Below are 23,860 nucleotides of genomic sequence, written 5' to 3'. Positions count from 1 at the left end.
AAGAAAACAATGACAACCTCTATTGATAATATAAAAACCAGCCAGGGCTGCTTCCAAGTTCCCCTCCTCTCCTCTGCCCATCACCAGAGGCCTTTCATACCTCCATTCCTCACCTACCTGCTTGCATATAGGGATGCCAGCCTCTAGGTGGGACCTGGGGATCCCCCGGAATTAAAGATAATCTCCAGCCTAAAGAGATCAGTTCCCCTGGAGAAAACAGATGCTTTGGAGGATGGACATTACGGCATTGTACCCCACTGAGGTCCCTGTCCTCCCCAGGAACTATTCCCAAATCTCCAGGAGGATCCCAACAGGGATCTGGCAACCCTACTTCCCAATCCCCTGCTGGTGGCCAGGGGGGGATCTGGCAACCCTACCTGTGTATCCTTCCCCCACCTGTTTGCAAGCCCTCCCACTGTCCATGTTCACACCTGCCTGCATGCCCTTTCTCCAGCTGCACTGGACACCATAGCCACTGCCACAAGCGCTGCTGCTGTTCATCACCTGCACACCCTTCCCCGGCACTGCTGGGCAGCAGGTGAAATCAGGAAGTTGATGGCAGAGCACTTACAAGTGAGTGGACTGGGGAAGGGTAGGCAGGTGGGGGGGTCGGTAGCAGTGGGCTCCACATGAAGCTCTGAGCCTTGGCAACTGCCCCACCTCAGGGAATACTGACGCTGGCCCTGATCAAATGTCTCTCTGCGTAAGTAAGTAGATATGTAAGTAACTGAGCCTTTGAATGATTTTTAAGTGATTTGGTCTGCTTGTAGTAAAAGTGTTCATGGTGTACAAAAATAAATGACTCTATGGAAAACGTCTATAGAAGCCAGTGCTACATCCTCCAGTGGTAGTGTGGACTGTGAGTAGGGTTGTCAGCTCCAGGTTGGGAAATACCTGGAGATTTTTGGGGCGGAGCCTGAGGAGGGCAGGGTTTGGGGAGGGGAGAGACTTCAGTGCCATAGAGCCCAATTGCCAAAGCAGCCATTTTCTCCAGGTGAACTGATCTCTATCGGCTGGAGATCAGTTGTAATAGCAGGAGATTTCCAGCTAGTACCTGGAGGTTGGCAACCCTAACTGTGAGGGACTTACAAGTCAGCTTAGTTTGCCACAGCAAACCTTGCCAGTCACCCCCCTCCCACCATCTGCAAAGCATGTGGTTTTACTAATAGGCTAGGGAAACAGATAAGGTAATGGTATCTGGGTGTAGTTGGAAGTTGCATCGTCTAGGAACCTTGCTGAAGTGAAGTAAGATTGAATCTGATCAGTATCTGGATGGGAGACTTCTGAGATGCCTATGAATATCACTTTGAGTTTTATGATAGAAGACTGATGGGAAGTTAAGGTAATAAATACATAAGTTAAAATATAGGATGGGTTAGATTAATTGAAAACGGTGAAAAGACATTATAGGGCGATGTCCAAATGACAGAAGTCAGGTGTGCTCTCTGAATCCCTACTTTTGTTGAGGTGGAATGCAATGACAACAGGGGACCAACAGATGGCAGGAGGAACTGAATCATAATACCTGGGCTAGAATATTTACTGCTGTTCATAAAATCAACCTTTTAAATGGAAGTGAAACTGTTTTTTATTGTCAATCCATTACCAAGATCATAAAAGGGTATTTGTTTATTAGCAAATGTTAAGTGTGTGTTTACTAGTATGCATTTTATAAAATCTAAATAGTTTTTATCGTGTAAAAGGATCAGGAAGAAGCAATATATTAGATGTTTCATTTTTTTCTCTCTAGGCATTTTAGGAAAGCATGAGGCAATATTTATAGGCATTGCTTAATGTTTGCTTAATTTGTCAAACCTGTTCCTGTGAAAGTCTTCAGTTTTTTCCTGCAATATAATACATATTAAATTATGTATTTCAACATTATATGTGAAATATAAGAAGCAGACATTAATATGCATTACATGGCATTTATTAAAGAAACACATGGCTGCCAAACGGTTAGATTTGATTAAATATAGATGCAACTGTATATATGTAAAGATGCATAGGCCTTGCTTACTGATTCACTGAAAGGATATCAGTATTGTTGCTACCTCTCTTTCATATATAAAAGAACTAAATTTCAGTATGCATACAATGGAAAACAGCTTAGTAACTGGAAAGACTACCAAATGGTTTCTTTAATGGCATATAGCTGAAACATGCAAAATAGCTGTCCTCCAGAAGTCAGCCAAACCACAAGAGTGACTATTCCTGGGAGTAATTTTTAATATATTTGTTTAAATATTTTATCCTACTGTACTTTCTGTTGGGGACCCAAAGCCACTTACAAAAATATAATTAGACAGAGAAACAATGTGGGCTGGCCACAGGCAGTGAACCATGGGCTAGAAGCCCTTTATCTTGTGTCAGAATGCTTGTGCCAGGTTTTCATACCCGAAACAAGAAGGGAAATAGAAGTTCAGCCTTGATCTTCTACAGCTGGTATCCATGGTCCCAAGATTCCCTGCCCTTTATGTTCTGCAATCCGCTGTGCATTACCAATGGGAAATTGTAGTGGAAGCCAGGATTGTAAATCTGAAAATATGACAAGCCACATTTATGATAGAATGGAAGCATTTGGAAGGGCAACCTTTGCCTTAAGCAGTGGAAGGGAGTGTTTCCACTGGCAGCCAGGAACATATCTATGCTTGCAGCATAGATGGAATACAATCTGTAGTTGCTTTGTGTGTAAATACTGAGTATATATGTAATGGGCTATAAAGCCATTAAGCTGAGTGTCTCAACTCCTACCCATCCTCTATAATCTCACATACTATAAACGCCTGGAACTGCTTTTCATGAGCCCCATGTGACCGGCAGATATAATCTGGTCATGGAACCAAGATGGAGGCAAGGTAGAAAAAGAGGCCAGCAAAATGGAACATATGTCCGGTCCCTACGTATAAGATTGGGCTGCCAGGTTGCCCTGTTAGAATCCCACAGGTGAATAGTATGCTGTCTTCTCTCCACTACCAACAAAATGGTGGTGGTTTGGAGGGTGGTTGTTGTTGTTTTTGCTTAAGCTACAGCTTCCTAAACTGAGGTAAATGACTAGAGGCCGAAAGGATGTGCTCTGCCAATGGACTGTCACTTATAAATTTTTAGCTGTAACCCATAGAAATTATCTTGCTCATAAATATTCAGTTAATGCTGGCTGTTGAACAATATTATAATATCAAACAATATCTACAGGTTTTTGTTTTGTTTTGTTTTTTAAGTGTACTATCTGCATTCTCCCAGTGCTAGAAAAAGCACCATCAGGTCCTATTTCCAGAAACAAACTTTCATTTTTGGAAGGTTTAGTGTACATTCTGTACTGCTCCAGCTGGATATATCTTTCTCACTTAGTAATTAGTGGGCATGTTCTTGAGCTAAGACCTCTTTTAGCTGATGAATAATACAAGATGGTTTCACAGAAGAAACCATTAAAATATAAACATTTTTAACTTATTGTCGAGTACTCTGATAACAATTTCATTACACATTTTGTATAAAGTATATAAACTAGGACCTACCATTTATTTGAATTTTCATGGAGTATATTATTTTTCTTTCTTTGTACGGTTATTTCATTGAGATGAAGAAAATGTACTGATAGGTGTATTTTATCACTTTCTGTTTTACCTGTCAAAAAGGAAAGGATGCTCGATTATATTCAGTTTCTTTCATTTATTTTGGAAGCTTGGTCCAGGAAGTTGTTTTGGGACTCTGATTCCACTCCCGGAAAGGTTGCACCTTGATACGCTAACAGTTGTTACTGAGGAGAACTGTGACATTCTCAAGATTGCATCCTCAGAATATTTACGATTAAGGGAGGTAAGTAAATGTCCTTCATGTAAGGCATCTCTGGTGAGAACCAGAAATTAGCATGCCATTTTAAAAGTACTGTGAAGTTATTTGCTTCTTTGTTTGTTTATTCTTTCAATTTACATCCTCCCCCTCCGCCACAGCGAAGCTCAGGGTGGCCAACAACAAATATGAAAATATAACAGTTTAAAAACATTTCATTCTTTATAGAAACCAAATAACCCTCTAATAAAGCTGAAGCCTACCAATGCACGCAGATCTTACCAATTTTAAAAGGTCAGCTCTCCCAGTGTTGGAAGATAAATATGGGAGAGCATTTGGCAATAGGAGCCAAGCATGATAAAAGCCCGGAGGGGGAGCCCCAGGTACCCCCAGATGCTACTGATGACCTATTCCCTACAGCTGTTACAGTGCCATTCTAAGTAAGTCTACTAGAAAACTATTCAAGTCTAATCAATGGTGCTTACTCCCGGCAAAATGTTCTGAGACTTGCATTGTCTTGTTTCAGATGATTGCAGTGGAAACTTATTTGGAGATAACATTTCTGAATAAATGGAAAGGGGAATCCTCACTGTGATATACCAAGCCAAAATGAAACCAGTGAGCCATATATTGGCCTGCCAGCTATTTATCTCCCCCCCCCGCCAATATTTTTCTGTCCCAAAAAGGCTGCAAATAATATGAAACATATTGAGCCTCAAGTGGACTGCCATTCATGGATGGCAAGTTGCATTCGGATTGATAAATCATGGGTTATTCATGCCTACCATCAGTGTGTGTGTGTGTGTGTGTGTGTGTAAAGTACCGTCAAGTCACAGATGACTTATAGTAATCCCTGGTGGGGTTTTCAAGGCAAGTGATTAAGCAGAGGTGGTTTCCATTGCCTTCCTCTGCAGAGTCTTCCTTTGAGGTCTCTTCCAAGTACTGACAGTTTAGTACTGATGAGATTGGACTATACTATACCATTCCATATCCCCTATCATCACTGCAGTGTGAAAATTCTTACTTGGAGCTCATCCATGGTTGCAAGACTAAAGACCGATACTTTGTGTAATTTAAAAGCAGGAAGGTAGCATCTTTGGTCGGTAAGGCTACCACTTTTCCATGATGAGAGTCTAATAAAATAATGGAAAGCCAGTAATTTCATCATTGCCAACAGATATATCTACAACTATGTTTCTGTGCCCAAAAGTCCGTGTATTTTAGTGTCTATGAATTGTTAGCACCACACACATACAAGCTGGAAACAGTTATATTTAAGTTTGGACACTGTTACCTGTTTATAAGGAACATGTTCTTTAAAGGATCTTCCTAAAATTTTCTCACACCCCACTGAAGTACACTGCCATGTTTAGAATCATGGAAGCTAAACAGTATGGTAATAACATAAGGTGATACTGAGTTTCCAAAAGCAATACTGAGCCGAAAGATTAGGAGGTCAAAACTTGGAACATCAGGTGGGAGTCATTCAGAGCAGTATCCTAACAGAGGCAACTACCACTAATTCTTTGTTATTACCCATAAATGTCCCTTTACTAAAAACAACAACAATAAAAAACCAGCATCTTCTCTATAAGGGGAAGCTTTAATGTCACAAATCAAACTTATTTCAAAAAATTGGTGGAGAGGGGGCAAAACAGTGTGCCAGGCTTGGTGGCTTACTTGGTGACCCATCTTGGCTATGGCCCTGCTTTTAAAGATATAATGATTGAAATAGTGGGTTTGTTTGCTGAAAACATCCTCTGGAAGCTGTAAAATAGTTATTGAAGTTCAGGTAGTGGTTCACACTTTGCCCTTACACGTATTTGTAAATGTGAGTAGGGGAATAACTTGCTATTCTGCAAAGCAGGGACAGGAAGAATTTTTAGCTCTGAGTATGGAAATGATACAACAGTCCAGAAATGCTTAAGAAATTAACCATTCTCCATTTGACTGGGGAAGTGATTAAAATACATTAAAAACTATTCCAGCTTTAAACTCCAGCCATTTCTTCATTTGTCAATATAATTCATATTACAAAATAAGTGTAAAAAGATCAACAACTCATCTCCCCCCCTCCCTCTTTCTGTAGATAGGTACATTGTTCCCAGTTCTCTTTAAGGATATTTGGTGTTGGCACTCACCTCAAATGTTAGATCACTCAAAATATTACTCAACGCTGACTGCTTGTCACCTCAGATAAGGTTCTCAGGCCCTTTCCCACAAGTAAACAGGGCTGATGCATGCTGGCTCTGTCTTTCCTCCTGGCAGGAGTGTTTGCTGCTCCATCTGTCAAGGAAAAGACGTTGGCTCCAGACTGCCTCCTTGGCTACTGCTTCTGCATTCCACCCTCATGTCAGCTGGTCGGAGTCTCTTATACCTTCCCTGCCCAGTATTGGTGTTGTCATTATGGCATCATGTTACTGCAGGTCCAGACTGATACCGCTGATTAATGTAGCACAATGCTGTTGCTGCTACACCTGCTTCCTTCCGTCACCTGTCAAATTATTACAAGGCAGGGCAGCTCCAGGGCTGGATGAAAAGCTCACTTGGATTAGATGTGGACTTCATGTTGTAGTTTCTCCATCCCTTCTTTAAAGGCCAATTTCACACAATGCATGTGGCCCATTGCAACTTTCTTTCCTTAAATGTGCTGGTAAAAAATCTGAACATTCCTTCTTTCCCATCTGCAAAGTTTTTTTTTTTTTATCAATAAGAAGAAAATTGAGACCTAGTAAATTCTATTGTGCATTTGTTCTCACTTAAGCCAGTTTTGTGACGTGATCCTTTTGGTTTGATTCAATGAGTCATGGTGCATGTGTAGTCATTCATTGAACTGAAAATGCGAGCCAAACTGCACATGAGATTGGGTGTCTGTGATTGCATGTAATTTAGCTGCAAAACAGTCATAAGGCGATCTGATATAGATTAGGGTCATGACACTGTGAAAACGGAGGGGTTTCCCCCCCCCCTTCACTGCACCATATCTCCAATTCCCTTCTGAGGGCTGCTTTTAGCCCTAATAGGGAAAGAAGACAGGTATTCATATCATGCTTGTGTTTTTCAGCTAACTAGTCTAAAAGCAGCCATGGGAGAAGTTTTGAACAGCAGAGTTAACCTCCCCTTTCCTTTCCCATTATTCTAATCATATTGCCTCTTCCTCATATGGCCACTTTTTAAAGACAAAAAAAGAGATACAATCATGTAGCTTCAGTTTAACTTACAGTTTTATCTTAAGAAGCACATTTCTACACAGAACTGGAATGAATCTAGGAGCCTTTTGAGTCCGAGATCCTATGATGTCACATGGGAGCAAACCCAAAAGTGATGTAAAGCTATAGTTTCCGGTGAATTCTAGAGTGTCAGGTGCTGAGTGATGTCACTTCTGGGTTCTCACCGAAGTGATGTTATGGCATTCTCAAACACTTCCCCCTCCAGGTCCCCAACCCCAAGTTTCCCATTGGGTGCCAGGTAATTAAAGGAACAGGACATTCCCCCCCACCCCATCCAGTTGGCAACTTGAATGGATGTGTTGAAGCATTTTCACAGGGAAGTGGAGTCTTCTTATTCTTTGCAGCCTCCATGCTACTACCACTCTCACCAATGTAAGTTTGGGATGGGGGAGGGAGCTGGCAGGGCAAGGTTGGTGCTAAATTGAAACCGACTCCAAATTGGGCCCAGACTCAACTGCCCTCCCACTTTGCAATTCACTACCATTTCAGCATCAGATGGAAGCTTCCTATTGGGATTTTCAGTGCAGAACAGCCGTAGCTGAAGAACATGACACAGTCACATATTTAGCTGGAAATGGTATGCTGTCTGGGGAAAATGCCACCTGCTACTTTTGGCATTTTCGATGACTATTCCCTGTTTGACCATTACATACATTCCAAACTCGATCCAGATATTTTAGACCAGCATATTGAGCTCAAGTACCTAAATATGCATTTGTATGTTGTATGATGCAGCCAATCACTTGAGGAACATTTCCCACTTAATCCATTGTCTTCTTTAGTCTATATTTTTTACATTTCCATGCTGGTTTGGGGCCAAAATGAAGCACATTGCAAATGCTGTTAGTCAATTTGTAGAATGAGTTAATACAACGTGAAGTAAGAACCCAGGACATCCATTTATTACAATTTTTATTTTTGGGTTTAGTTAGCTTTTGTTCGTTCTTCATTAGAACTTTGTGTAGCCCTATGCATTTGACAGCAAACAAAGGAAAAGTTAAAAGACTGAGGCATGATGTGCCTGATAGCTACAGGCTTTGTAAAGAGGACACGATGAGTGTATGGTGAGTGGGAACCAAATCTTGTTAATCTCAGACTGGAGCCACATCTCCTTGAAGGCTTCTTTCTGTTGCTTTACAACTCAGCTTCTTTTGATTTACTAAACAGCAGCTTATACTTCAAAGGACCACTGGGTCTTTGTTGAGACCGATAGGATCAACATTGACTTTAATTTATGCTACAAACATCACATATTAGGAAAATAAAACCTAATGCACTCATTTCTTTTTAAAAACTGTGATCCTTTTTTCTAATTAAAAGCATATTCTTTGTTCTGAAATGATATTTTAAAAAATATTTATGCCCCACCTTTCTGCTAGCAAGCCTCCTCCAACCATTTCAGTCTCAGGGTATTGCTGGAAGATGTTAAGATCTAGCATTTTGTCGATGCTAATCAAGTCTGAGTCTGGTCTGCATCCTGACCTGTATACGTTGCCTTGAGTTTGATGATGGAGGAAAGGTGAGATATCAGTGACATAAATTCACAGTCACATAATAAAATCCACTGCAAAAATGTTTGAGAAACCAAATAAATTGCTGCCAGCTAAAAATGCTCAAAAGAGAGGGGAAAAACCACCTCTTTTGACTTGGTGCCTAATACTTCAGTCTTAAGCAGAGCTGTACCCTTTTAAGTCTGCAGAAGTCAGTGGGTTTAGAAGGATGTAAATCTGTTTGGGATCACACTGTAAAGAGACACAGGTATCTGGGGAGGCTATCCATTTTAGGAAAGGTCTTATCCGCAGTCTCTGATGATCTAACCTTTGAAGTTGGGAGTACCGGAAACAGGTGGTATTAAAGTTGGTATTAAACAATGGGCAGGTTCACATGGGGATGTAGATGAGGGGGTGTCATCCTTCTAAACCCCTTGAGGCTCATATGGTGCCTACGTTGCTTTCTTTTGGATGCCAGGCCAAAACATTTCTGTTCGCCTAGGCTTTTAATAAGGGGGTTATTTTTAAAAACACCATTTGAGTCTAGAAACTTATTTTTAAGCTGTCAGCGGTCTATTTTGTTGGTCTATGTTTTTGTGTTGGTCTGGATTTTTAATGGTGTGTTTGAATTAATATCTTTTGATGTTTTGTTGTTATCATTTTTATTTTGTAAGCTGCCTTGGGCAAGGTCTTGGAGAGATGGCATACTTTTTTTTCTAATACAAAAATTTTAAAAGCTTAGTACATGAGTTCAGCGTTAGCAGAAAAACAGTCAAATAATTGAATTTTTGTTGGTTTGTACTACTGATTGCAGTGCATGGCATCTAAGGAAGGGACATATGTGGCATTTACCTTGATACCCTCTTTTGATATTTGTTTATATTCACCTTGCATATTGCTTGTTGGAGGTTCTGGCTATGTGTTTCTCTTTTCTCGTTGCAAGTACCTCTTCCCTTTTTTCCTTTTTTGCTCCATGACAAGGGCAGTGTGGAAAATCCCTTATTACCCAGACATGCATTTTGTCCCCAGAGAAAACCAGATCAAGTATCCAAAGCCAGTTTTCATCATATCAGCTAACGCCTGCTTGAATTCTTGCACAGAATACTGGATCTGGATTCAAAGTAGCAAGACATTTCCCATGTCTGTATTTTCAGAAACAAGTACAAAAGCCAGTTCATTAAAGTCGGATTAAAAGGTAAAGGTAAAGGTCCCCTGTGCAAGCACCAGGTCATTCCTGACCCATGGGGTGACGTCACATCCCGACGTTTCCAAGGCAGACTTTGTTTGTGGGGTGGTTTGCCAGTGCCTTCCCCAGTCATCTTCCCTTTACCCCCAGCAAGCTGGGTACTCATTTCACCGACCTTGGAAGGATGGAAGGCTGAGTCAACCTTGAGCCGGCTTCCCTTTACCCCCAGCAAGCTGGGTACTCATTTCACTGACCTCGGACGGATGAAAGGCTGAGTCAACCTTGAGCCAGCTACCTGAAACCGACTTCCGTCGGGATCGAACTCAGGTCATGAGCAGAGCTTTTGACTGCAGTATTGCAGCTTACCACTCTGTGCCATGGGTTACACCTTAATTGTTAAAGAGATCCTGAGGATGCAGTCTTATTTTATAAGTTTAAAACATGTGGACTGTGAAGAGTCTAGTAAAAAAATATACCATGATTAACGAAACTTTGCCCACCCCTGCTTTAGACCCAATTCATCGCCAATTGTACTGAGCGTAGGGTTGCCAACTTCCCGGTACTAGCTGGAGATCTCCTGCTGTTACAACTGATCTCCAGCCAATAGAGATCAGTTCACCTGGAGAAAATGTCCACTTTGGCAATTGGACTCTATGGCATTGAAGTCCCTCCCCTCTCCAAACCCTGCCCTCCTCAGGCTCTGCCCCAGAAAACCTCCCTCATGTAGTGAAGAGGGACCTGGCAACCCTAACTGAGGGGATGGCCCCTTGAAACACAGCCATGTTGAAACCAGTGCCCTGATTTGTGCGAAGTGGCTCCTTCAACCATTTCAAGTGAGGTGGCCAGCTAAGTGGGGTACCAAACAAGTGCAAGGAAGTGGTGTTGCAGACAGCTATTGTTCATATTTCTTTTCAATTTAAAATAATTTCTATCCCCCATATGAATATACATATGAGTATAAATCAAGTTTGTCTGTGCTATGAATTGGCAGCGTAGTCCACTCTATCAACCCTCCAAAATCCAAACTCTCTGTTTCTCAGAGCTCCATTTCTCTTGTGGGATTTGAAAGACGCTAGTGTTGTATTTTGTTACTGCCTTTATGGGTATTTCTCCCCCCCCCTTTCCAAATATGTATCCTTTATTGCTAATCTTAAACATGAAACTGTCTTTCAGGAACTGGCAAAGCGTGAAAAACTTGCCAAAGAAGAATTAATCCGAGGATCTCTATTTTATCAAAACTGGCCTTTGGTATTTATATTTCAGCTGACTGCTCACCTAAAATGGAAGAAGTTTCTGAAAGGGCATGGTGAGGACCACTAACGTGGCAACAACTTTTTATGTATTTCTGCATTCTACAAGTGAAATGTGTTAGATTAAAACTCTGACACCAGATTCAGTCTCACCTCCCCAGGTCCATATGAGACACGTGGCAAATCTAGACTATGTGAGAATGCATAGGCACTCATGGGCGAAAACGCAGGGTCGCTTTAGCCTCCTTTATTCCCTGTTACAGCCAGGATTTAGCCAGGATCAAACGCACGTTCGGCGAAATGCATGAGTTTGATCCTGGCTGAATCCTGGTTGAAACAGGGAATAAAGGAGGCTAAAGTGACCGTGCGTTTTTGCCCATGGATATCATTTCAAATTGGGTTTGCCACCAGTATGGCAGTTGTGAGTCCAGTTTACCACTCTTCTTCCTGTAATGCTGAGTTCCTGAAATGTGGGACACAACATCATGGTGTCATTTATTTATTTTCATATATATACACTGTTTTTCTCCCCAATAAAGACATTAATCAGCTTACATTCTCATTCTAACCTCCTCTATTTTACCCTTACAATATCACTGTGAAGGAGATTAGGCTGAGGGTATATAACTGGAATACTGTGTACAGTTCTGGTCACCACACCTAAAAAAGGATGTTACAGAGCTTGAGAAGGTGCAGAAAAGAGCAACCAAAATAATTAGGGGACTAGAGCAACTGCTCTATGAGGGACAGTTAAAACGCTTAGGGCTGCTTAGCTTGAAAAGAAGGTGGCTGAGGGGAGACATGATAGAGGTCTATAAAATTATGCATGGTTTGGAGAGAGTGGACAGGGAGTTTTTCTCCCTCTCCCATAATACTAAAACGCGGGGTCATCTGCTGAAGCTGGAGGGTGAGCGATTCAAAACAGATAAAAGGAAGTATTTTTTCACACAAAGCATAGTTAAATTGTGGAACTCCCTGCCCCAGGATGTGGTGATGGCTGCCAGCTTGGAAGGCTTTAAGAGGGGAGTGGACATGTTCATGGGGAAAAGGGATATTCATGGCTACTAGTTAAAATGGATACTAGTCATGATGCATACCTTTTCTCTCCAGGATCAGAGGAGCATGCCTATTATCTTAGGTGCTGTGGAACACAGGCAGGATAATGCTACTGCAGTCGTCTTGTTTGGGGGCTTCCTAGAGGCACCTGGTTGGCCGCTGTGTGAACAGACTGCTGGACTTGATGGACCTGGGTCTGATCCAGCAGGGCTTTTCTTATGTTCTTATGACTGGCCCAAGGTTATCCAGCAAGTTGCTAGGGCAGAGTGGGGATTTGAATGTGGGTTTCACAGAGGGACACTCTCACTATAACACTGTGCTGGTGTGCTTCTAGATGGCACCTAGAAATGTGGAGTGGGAAGGCAGGGAAATATACAACAGGAAATCATAGGGCCAAACTAGGCGTGATGGCATCCCTGTGTCAGACGCCGGTACGCCACTGCCATTTTAAAGCCTAATGCAGGTGGTTTAAAGCCTAACACAGGTGGTGTGCTGTGACTGCTTTAGGGCTTCATTTTGATTATGTGTACCTTATCTGCCCGTCAGAGGTCACCTCACTCTCCCAGCGTGTTTTGACTGCATTTTCCAGATTCTGGCTAAAACAGCAGCTGGAAAACATGGGCAAAACATGCAGGGAGACTGATGTGACCTCTGATGGATGGAAAAGGCATGCATAATCAAAAAGAAGCCCCGAAGCAGCTGGTCAGGGTGCCCACAGGGAAACGTCCCTAGAATCATAGACTCATACAGTTGGAAGGGATCACCAGGGTCATCTTGTCCACCCCCCTGCACAATGCAGGAAATTCACAACTACCTCCCTCCTTCACATCCCTAGTGACCAGAAGATGGCCAAGATGCCCTCCCTCTCATCATCTGCCTAAGGTCACAGAATCAGCATTGCTGACAGATGGCCATCTAACCTCTTCTTAAAAACCTCCAGGGAAGGAGAACTTACCACCTCCTGAGGAAGCCTGTTCCACTGAGGAACCGCTCTAACTGTTAGAAAATTCTTCCGAATGTCTAGACGGAAACTCTTTTGATTTAATTTCAACCCTTTGGTTCTGGTCCGACCTTCTGGGGCAACAGAAAACAACTCGGCACCCTCTATATGACAGCCCTTCAAGTACTTGAAAAAGGGTTATCATATCACCTCCCTGCATAGAAAGCCCTGGTACAAAAGCCCTGTGTGTCTTTTATGAGAAGAAATATCTGTTTCTGTATACTATGCTTTGTCTATTTTCTGTTTAATTCTTATTAAGCCTAAATTAGAAAACATTTAAATTAACCAATTGTCGCAGAAAACCAGGGAGTGTTTCAAATGCTGTTGATTAATTAGTTGTTTACAATGCCTTTTATCCCTTTCTTTGCAATGGGCAGTGCACGGTTTGATTATCTTGATTGTGCCACAGCATGTGTCTCGATGCTTAGCAGCTTTAGCTGATAAAAGCTAGTTGTTTTAAAAAAACCTAGCTAAATTCCATATATTATCTGCTGCATAATCTCATTAGAAATCTCCCCCACCCCCACCCCCTTTTTACTCCTATGATTTATGTAATTACTCTTTTGGCTGAGCCTATTGAGATCATGGTTTTCAGCTGCTTCCATTAACTGTTGGAACACAGAATTGTAAGAATAAGCAAACTTCAGATCAGACAGGTATTATAAATTGATGTCTCTTGACTCTGCAGGATTTCATAATAGTTTACAACGACATTATGCTATTTATACAGTATGGGCGGGGAATAGGGCTGTTGAAAAAAAATTCGGTAAAATTCGGATTCGGCAAAATCCGGCCTGTTTTGATCCGGGAAATGCCGAAGTCCGAACTCCACTGCTTCGGATCCATGGAATTCGGCGCGAGATTTGAGTTCGGGGGAAAATTTGGCCGAATAAAGCCATAAAAACTACATTCCAGCCATTCCGTGGCTGCAGGGGGCGCATTTTTGGGGGTAGAGCCTCCAAACTTTCAGCGTAGCTTCAGAGGAGCCTTCTTGCAAGAACCCCCAAGTTTTGTAAAGATGGGATCGGGGGGGGGGCAAAATATGGGCCCCGAAAGGGGTCCCCCTTAATGTGCATTTTTATTCCATTTACAGCACACATTCGAGCCATTCCGTGGCTGCAGGGGGTGCATTTTTGGGAGTAGAGCCCCCAAACTTTCAGCGCAGCTTCAGAGGAGCCTTCTTGCAAGGACCCCCAAGTTTTGTAAAGATGGGATTAGGGGCCCCGAAATATGGGCCCTGGAAGCGGTCTCCCCCTTAATGTGCATTTTTATTCCATTTACAGCACACATTTGAGCCATTCCGTGGCTGCAGGGGGTGCATTTTTGGGGGTAGAGCCCCCAATCTTTCAGCGTAGCTTCAGAGGAGCCTTCTTGCAAGAACTTGCAAGTTTTGTAAAGATGGGATCAGGGGGGGCTGAAATATGGGGTCCCCCCTTTCCCTATTGGGATGAATGGCATCAGGCAATCCTATGCATCTAGAGAGCGGCAAATCCAAGGCAAAACCTCCCTTGCTAACCATTGCAATGCAAAGCAACACGTGAGCGACCATGGAAAGGAACAGAGGCGCACTAGGCTAGCTATAGGAGAAACACGCGACCTTTGGAGTGTGCAATTGAAATTTGCAAACTCCAAGCCAGAGGCAATCTAGCTGTGCATTGCATGCTATTAATTAACTCAGCAAAAAGGAAAAAAGGAGCAGGTGACTTGAACCGTGCAAATGTATTGTGAAAGTCAGATTTTGCAAAAACATTTTTGAGCAAGCAGCAAAACAGACCATGCCAAAAAAAAAAAAAAAAAAGAGTTTGTATTTTCTGCCCTGCTCCTTCTTCTCATGGTGGAGGTGTTGGAATATCTATCATGGGGATATTCCGGTATTCAGCAGAGGGCCTTAAGCTTAGCAGCAGCAGAAGCTACATGTGCGTGTGTGTGTGAAAATAAAAGGAGCCTCAGTCGTTTGCTCTAATCAAACTAAAGTACATTTATTGTTGAAATACACATTGGATAGGAAAGGACAAACAAGGGTCCCCTATCCTGATCTACCTTGCTAATTCTCTAGGTATAAAAGGGTATCTGCCTTCCACTCCATCTTTGGGGTGGGAAGGCCTGGACGCGCGGAGCGCCCGGCTCTAATCTTGCTTGGATGATGGGCAAAGGGAAAGAGAGAGAGAGGGGAAGTTTCCCTGACAATACATCCTCTAAACATCAAAGGGGCAGGAAATGAGGGCAAGGTGTAACTAGAGATGACCTCCCCCTGTCCTGTCTATCTATCTGACTCTGTGGTCAGTTCCCCCTCTCAATGTGTAGGCAAGTGACACCGTCCTAGAAGGGCAGATTTTCCAACACCCCCTCTTGGTGTAACTTGACTCACTCTATCAAGTTCATCTTTCTTCTGAGATCTTCAAATCTCACTCTTGCAAGTGGCTTGGTAAGAATATCTGCAGTCATCTCTTCAGTGGGACAGTGTTTCAGCGCAATAACTTTGTCTTTGTGCATCCCTCTTACCAAGCGGTACTTGACATCAATGTGTTTGGTTCATTTGTTTGTGTCTTCTTGTTTTGCTAGGGATATGCAGCTCTGATTATCTTCATTCACTTCTATGGGGTCAGATGCATCCATCCCTAGGTCTGTCAGAGGTCTGCGTAGCCATAGTATCTCTTGACAGCCTTGTGCAAGGGAGACGTACTCAGCTTCTGTACTGGATGTGGCTACAGTGTCTTGCTTCCTGCTTAGCCAGCTTATAGCTCCACCTCCATAGAAAAATATGTGGCCACTGGTGGATTTTCTGTCCTCTAAGTCTCCACCCCAGTCTGCATCTACGTAAGCTATAAGCTTGGGCCTCTCATTGGCAGGGAGCTTAAGTTTATAGTTCACTGTGCCAATTAAATATCTCACAACCCTCTTTATTGCATTCCAGTCCTTGTTAGTTGGAGCTGCAGCCTTTCTACACAATATGTCCACCGCTGAACTGATATCTGGCCTAGTTAGTGTACTGACATATAGCAGCTTACCTAGTGCTTCACGGTACACGTTCTCAGGTGGCAGCAGTGCACTGTTGTCTTGCTGTTTCACATAACTTACTTCCATTCGACTTGGTGATGGGGTGGCTTGGTCCATTCTCAGGAATGATATCAGCTCTTTAATCTTCTGTTCTTGACTGATCAGGAAACTTCCATCACCTTCCCTCTGGACCTGTGTTCCTAGATAGTGGCTGACAGGTCCCAGTTGTGTCACTTCTACTTCTTTGCTTATGTGATGCACCAGTTTCTTGCAGTCACCTGGGTTTTCATAAGCAATAATCAAGTCATCAACATAGGATAAAATAAAAGTCCATTTACCTTTTTCATGTTTGGTATACAGGCACTGATCATTCTCACTTCTCTTAAAGTTCGCTTGAAGAAGAATGTCATTCAGCTTAGCATTCCATGCTCTGGCAGCCTGCTTTAGTCCGTAGATGCTTTTCTGCCGCTTGCACACAAGTCCCTCTTCTCCTTTCTGGATGAAGCCTGGGGGTTGTTGCATGTAGATTTCTTCTTCCAGCTCGCCATGCAGAAAAGCAGTCTTCACATCAATGTGATCAACACGCATGCTCTTCCTTGCTGCAACACTCAAGAGAGTCCTGATAGTGGTGTGTTTAACCACAGGCGCAAATGTCAGGTCAAAATCCTCGCCAAATTTCTGTGAATATCCCTTCGCTACGAGCCTGGCTTTGTAGCACTGGACCTCACCATTGGCATCTCATTTGCGTTTAAAGACCCACTTGCACCCGATTGCCTTCCTGTTGGAGGGCAACTCAACTAAAGTCCAAGTCTTGTTCTTGTGTAGAGAGTGGATCTCCTCTCTTGCAGCTTGCTTCCACAGCTGCCCTTGTTCTGGAGACAGTTTGGAAATATCACTCCAGGAGGTTGGCTCGAGTTCGTCCGCTGCTCTTGCGAGGTAGGACAATCTTGGTGGTGGTACACCTCCGTTGGTGCGTTCTGACCTCCTCACTGCACACTGCATGGCCTGTTCCGCTTCGTCAGGCTCCTCTGGTTCAGCAGCCCCCTCTGGTTGGACATCTGCGGCTTCTGCCTCTTGTGGGTTCGCCAAAGGTCCCTCAGGCTCCTCAGTGTCCTCCTCTTTAGGGCTGAAGTCACCAGGATACATGAATTCGCTGTCCACTTCTGCCTTCACCCCCTCTGAAGCTGGCGGTGCTTGGCTTTCATCAAAGTAGACTGCTTGACTGATGGAGATTCTCTTAGAGACTGGGTCTAAGATTCTGTAACCCTTGCTCCTGGCTGAATAGCCGACAAAAATTCCCTCATGTGTCATGTCATCTAGCTTGCCACACTTCTCTTTTGGAACATAGCCATAGGCCTTGCTGCCAAAAACACGTGGATGCTGCATGGGAGGCTTGTGGCCGTGCCAAAGCTCAAAAGGTGTCTTCCCTGTAGCTTTTGGGGGCGGCCTATTCGTGTATATGTAGCTGTCATTATAGCTTCGCTCCAAAAGCTGTTTGGAAGTTGTGCATCATTAAGCATGCATCTCACCATTTCAATCAGAGTCCTGTTCATTCTTTCTGCCACACCATTCTGCGCTGGATTATATGGCACTGTCAGTTGATGCTCAATGCCTTCATCTCTCAGGAACTGTTCCATTGCCTTAGATGTGTTTTCCCCGGCACCGTCCGAACGAAGAACCTGTATTTTATGGTCAAATTTATTCTGCACGAGAGCTGCATACTGCTTCAGTTTTTTCCAATACCTGGGATTTCTCAGAGAGCAAGTACAAGACAGTATAACATGAGAAATCATTGATAAACGACACAAAATATCGAAAATTACCTAGTGTTGCATCCAGAGGTCCACAGAGATCACAATGGATTATTTGTAGAGGCTTTGACCTGACATTTGCGCGGGCAGATTTTCCAACAGGAGGGATGCTCCCCCCTTATGCAAATGACCCCACCAAACTCAAGCAAGTCTCACCAGCACCACCCCCCACCTCTCCAACCAATACAGCGCTGCAATGCACCCCCCAAACGGGGAAAAAATCCAAGATGCAGGGGATCTCACGCAAGCCGCCCCATTGCACTCAACCCCAGGCTTGGGGCAAAAACAGGGAAAAACACCAAGGAGGAGGCGCGGCCTGGGTGCCAAGCGGAGAGAGACTTGCTAGCCGCTGCACAGACTCAACTTTAAACTTTAAAACTTTAAAAGCAGTACACACACTCCCGCAGAGGTGAGTGGTCACACACCCCTCGCCAGAATGGGCAAAAGCCTCCTTTGGCTTCCCCCCTCCCGCCCACAGAAACTGCCCCCACCACACACAGACTCTGCTTCCCACCCACACACACACGGGAAAAAATTATAGATTAAAGCCCCAAAAGGGGTCTTACTGTGGATGTCTTCTGTTCCATCAGGAGGGACTGGGAGGACTGGGTAATCCAATACGATTCCATTTAAGCATGGGAGGTTTTGCCTTGGATTTGCCGCTCTCGAGATGCACACAGGATCGGCTGATCCCATTCATCCCAATTGGGAAAAGGGGGGACCCCATATTTCGCCCCCCGATCCCATCTTTACAAAACTTGAGGGTTCTTGCAAGAAGGCTCCTCTGAAGCTACGCTGAAAGTTTGGGGGCTCTACCCCCCAAAATGTGCCCCCTGCAGCCACGAAATGGCTCAAATGTGTGCTGTAAATGGAATAAAAATGCACATTAAGGGGGGACCCCTTTTGGGGCCCATATTTCAGCCCCCCTGATCCCATCTTTACAAAACTTGGGGGTTCTTGCAAGAAGGCTCCTCTGAAGCTACGCTGAAAGTTTGGGGGCTCTACCCCAAAAAATGCGCCCCCTGCAGCCACGAAATGGCTCAAATGTGTGCTGTAAATGGAATAAAAATGCACATTAAGGGGAAACCCCTTTTGGGGCCCATATTTCAGCCCCCCTGATCCCATCTTTGCAAAACATGGGGGTTCTTGCAAGAAGGCTCCTCTGAAGCTACACTGAAAGTTTGGGGGCTCTACCCCCAAAATGCGCCCCCTGCAGCCACGAAATGGCTCAAATGTGTGCTGTAAATGGAATAAAAATGCACATTAAGGGGGGACCCCTTTTGGGGCCCATATTTCAGCCCCCCTGATCCCATCTTTGCAAAACTTGGGGGTTCTTGCAAGAAGGCTCCTCTGAAGCTACGCTGAAAGTTTGGAGGCTCTATCCCCAAAAATGTGCCCCCTGCAGCCACAGAAAGGAGCCACAGAATGTGCACACGCACCCCCCCCCACGGGGATTTCTCTCTCACACAAACAGATACTCTCTCTTTCTCTCCCCGGTCCGTGCAGCAGCTAGGCTCACGTGCTCAATCGTGACTGATTTGCCAGAAGAAGACCCTGCTTGGCCACTGATTGGCCGTGGGAGAGGAGAATGCTGCTTACTAACTGACAGTTTATTCACTGAACACCCTGAACTCGCCGAATTCGGCTTCATGTTTTCCCGCCTTTTTTTAGTTTGGTTCCATCCGAACTAAAAACCGCTGAATCGGGGGAAATTCGGCTGTTTTCTGGTTCGGTACGAACTGAATCGACAGCCCTAGTGGGGAACCTCAGGGATTACTCTCGTATTACTTTTCTGAACATAGAGCATATGAAACAACAGAAGAGAGGCTATATGGTGCTTCTTTTGGTCCTCTTGAGGCATGCATTGACGAGAAGACAGTTGGGCAGCTGTGCTTTGATGATATAAACCGGGGTTTGTCATTACAACTCAGAATATTGGACACTGCTATGTGATATCACTATCTCTTAGTAGGAAGTATCTTTAATTAAAAATGGTAAAACTGTATCTCTGCAGCTCACACACTGGTGCAACCATCCCACATTTCAGAATGGGTTCTGACTATGTCAACACGTACTTGAGCATTTTAAAATGCAAAATTATTATTTTTGTATATTAAAGCTCAGTGTTTCACATACCACCTTACAATTTCTTTCACATCGGCTTTCTGATAGTCTTCAGGGCAGATGTCACTAATTTTCTCACCCCACCTTAAGATGCATGTGAACCTATTGAGATACAACCTATTGAAACTCCAGGCAGACCATGTATCAGCATGGTGCAGTGGTTAAGAGCAGTGGTTTGGAGTGGTGGGCTCTGATCTGGAGAACCAGATTGGATTCCCCACTCTTTCACATGAGCAGTGGAGGCTAATCTGGTGAATTTGTTTCCCCACTCCTAAACATGAAGCCATCTGGGTGACCTTGGGCTAGTCACACTCTCTCAGCCCCACCCACCTCACAGGGTGTCTGTTGTGGGGAGGGGAAGGGAAGGTGATTGTAAGCTGGTTTGATGCTTCCTTAAGTTGTAGGGAAAGTGAGAACATAAAAACCAACTCTTCTTCTTCCAATCACAATGTGCTTACACCTTGTTGAAATTTCAAGGTAGCCAGCCATTTGGATCTTCTGTCTTTTTAACTGGCAAGGCTTCAAAGGCAACATGGTAAGGTACAATGGAATAATATAAGTAGAGGTACTGGGGAATAGGTCTGGATGAAGGGGAGGAAGGAAGTATGATACATAACTAAGGATGACAGCACCCCAGAGTTTATTCGGGGGTGGGAGGAGGTGAAGATCGACAGGTGGGTGCAGCTGGGAGACTGGCAAGACAAACATATTTGGGCTCTCAAATACTAAATTTTGACCACAAGGAGATGCACTGCAAACTTGTTCATCTCAGTTGTTTGGCATTTTTACTGAGCTGGTCTGAAAAAAAAACTTGCATGATTTGTCGCGTAGATCTTTCAGAAAGCTTCTTAAACATTTGCTCGGCTGAGTTAGCTGACAACAGGATTTCACTGCCTTCCTTAGAAATTTACAAGCCCATCTTGTGATATTTAAGAACAGGTGTTTGCCTTATTGTCATGCTTTAAATTTTCCCTTTTTCTCACTCTTGTGTGCGAACGCTTCCACAGAGACATCCGCCATGGTACATGATGTGCTTTTAATTGGTAAAAAATGCTTTGGGATGAAAGGTGCTATAGAAATATAAAATATTGCTACACCTCACTCTGCTTAATTGGGACAGCTGCTTTACTGTAAATCTCTCAGGAAGATGCTTTAGCCTAATGATATCTGTTTATGGCTGATTCTGAAAGGGCCCTTATTAGCATAAATTGTGAAGATTGTTTTTGAACACACCCAGTCGTTAAATGATGCTGAACAAGGTGGACTCCTGAGATATGGCATTTTAGCGCAGATACTGAAAAAATAAACTAAAAGAATATCCATTGTTAGGACATGCTCTTTTACTAGCAGACCCTCTACCCAGGCTAACAAGCACAAGATAAGAGGGAACAATAACCTTTGCATTTGGGAAGAACAAGCTGGAGTTTAGTGTAGTTAACCTTTCATAAATCATGCAATGAGAAAATTCTAAAGGCCAGCTGACTCACTCCCCTATATCAACCATCCACCCACTTGCTGATCAACTGATGAAACCCACACCATGCCACAAGCAGAAGGAGGGTGTCTGCAGACCAAAGATTCAGATGACTCGGGGATTTGATCAGGTCACCTGCTGCAGGAGAAGGTCACCTTTTCCAATTTCTTCCTGCCCAGTGGGGTCAATGAACAATCTGCCCTAAACAGAAGGAAATTGTCTGCTGGAGGCAAGCCCAACATTTGTTCACCACTGTTCCACAGATCCCTTTGCAAAGACTTGTTCTTTGTTTGTGTGTATCTCTGGTCCTTACTTTTAGAAATATATAGGTTTGCCAGGTCCTCCCTCTTTACTGGCAGGAGGTTTTGGGGGACGGGCGCATGTGCACGGCTGCACATGATGTGCTTACGTCACTGCCGGGTTTAGTCCTGGAAGCGCCGCATCGATGCAGCGCTTCTGGACTAGACCCAGCAGTGACGTAAGCACATCACGCGCAGCCACTGCTCCAAGCAGGCTGCTGGATTGGCGCCCGCCAGTTCCAGCAACCAGGCAACCCTAGAAATATATCCCAAGATAGGTATGGAGTGCTGCAAGCACTCAGCTCAAGGAACTCCCTCAATCTGGTGCTTGTTGCGACATAACTTTTGACTCACGAAACTGAATGCCGGCCACCAGCCGTGCATAGCAACTTACTCTAGGATTGCTACGCCTCTTGCTTTTGCAGTTTGTCTGGAACCACAAAATCAAGACACCTGGCTGGCCACACTGGGTGGTCGCCTGCTCCTTTGCTCCTTCATTTGCCTAGCTATTGGCAATGGTCATTTGCATAGCTAAGCCACATTTGTGATTTTTCTTGGTTCCTTCAGTAAATGCTTCAGTTCGGGGGTGGAGCAAATTCAAAAGGTCGCATTAAAGGGACTCTTAAGAAATGCAAAGCTGGTATGTGCTGGCTTTGCAGTCACTTCCTCAATGATGGTTCAGCGTAAAAAACTCAAAAAGATATGTGGGGCACTTCAGCCTGGAACGAGCTGCCAATTACCAAGCATAAATGGCCACAGGGTGTGTGGGCAAAGTGGCAGCTGTCTCCCTCTCTACACTGTTTTCTCCTCCTCAAACTGCCCCATGGAGTGGCTGTCAGTTCTGTTTGTGAAATTATTTTAGTTGCATGTAAGTTTTGCAATGGAGCCAATAGCAACTCCCCAGCATGAAGGAGAAGGCTGGAGACACTCCTGCCCATGTGCCCCCATCATGATGAGAAAAGGGGACAGGTAAGTCTGAGAAGCACAAAACTCCAATTGAGCATCTGGTTCAAAGTCCTCAGGTCATTGTTCAACAAGCGTGAGGGCTTTGTAAGAGGTAAATGTCAACATATGTCAAAGTTATGCCTAGTCTGCAGTTTGCTAAACAGATCATACTGATCAGAGTGACAGCTAAGTCATGTGATGAGGCTGGTCTGATCCAGTTTGTACAGCCAGGAATGGGGATTTCCAGAATGACTCATCTCAGGTGAACTGTGATTGGTCATGAATGTGTATATAAGTCTGTATAGTGAATGTGAGTTACCTCTTGCTGAAATATATATGCTGGCGGAGCATGCTGTTGCTCAGAGCTGTGAATGCTAACAGCAAAGGACTCTGTGTAAATATTGTAAATAAACTGTACATAGCAGAACTGCGTGGTGTGAAGTTGCTACCAGGTAAACTCCTGAAGTCCAGACAAGCTGTGCGCGACAGGGTTATGGGCCCAGATAGACTGCGCTGAGAGCTGGAGGTTCTATTAGAGTTGGTGAGCTACTGCCATGAGTTGCTGCTGTGAGCGGTTTGGATGTCTACAAAGGCCAGCGACGCTGAGGACCTTGATGTACAGTCTGCAGACGGGTCAGTTGTTTCTGACAAAGAGTCGGAGGAGGAACCAGGGGAGGATAATCAGCTACTGCCGGTGAGAGAAGATATCATGGCTCAAGCTGCTTCTGCCCTGCTGGTTGATAAACTGACCGCAGATAACTATGCCGTGTGGTCTCTGCGAATGGAGCATTATCTTAAGCGTGAGTCATTGTGGACGTATGTGGATTCTCCCCCACAAGCTCCCACGCCTGAGGAAAGTTTAAAAGACCAGAAGGCATTGGCTACGTTGATATTAAGTGTTGCTGATGACCAGTTGGTGCATGTGGCGGGACAGGGGTCAGCTAAAGATGCCTGGAATAGCCTCAAGGCTGTATATGTGCAAGACACGGCTGGATCTCTTATTTCCCTGATGAGAAGGATTTATAGAAAGACTATGGAGCCAAATGAGAGTGTTAGAGCTCATTTGAATACCTTAGCCACGTATTTTCAACTGCTGGCTCAGAGGGGAAAGCAGATTTCTGACCAGGACCAGGTGTTTATAGTCTTAAGTTCCCTGACGGAGCGTTTCAACCCACTTATCTCAGCCCTTGAATCTGTGGATGCAGC

At 44.1% G+C, this 23,860-nt stretch overlaps 1 protein-coding gene across 1 annotated transcript in view; it reads left to right on the top strand.

The window, feature by feature from the left end:
- Positions 1–23,860, top strand: part of CNBD1 (cyclic nucleotide binding domain containing 1) — a 198,052-nt gene that overhangs the window by 103,555 nt on the left and 70,637 nt on the right. Inside the window, exons 6-7 of the mRNA XM_056854894.1 lie at positions 3,685–3,819; positions 10,872–11,004. Of these exons, the coding sequence (XP_056710872.1) occupies positions 3,685–3,819; positions 10,872–11,004 (268 nt within the window). The remainder of the gene's footprint in view (positions 1–3,684; positions 3,820–10,871; positions 11,005–23,860) is intronic.

The sequence above is a fragment of the Euleptes europaea genome, chromosome 8, assembly GCF_029931775.1.
Source record: "Euleptes europaea isolate rEulEur1 chromosome 8, rEulEur1.hap1, whole genome shotgun sequence".
Classification (NCBI taxonomy): Eukaryota; Metazoa; Chordata; class Lepidosauria; order Squamata; family Sphaerodactylidae; genus Euleptes; species Euleptes europaea.
This window is presented reverse-complemented; position numbering and strand designations above follow the sequence as displayed.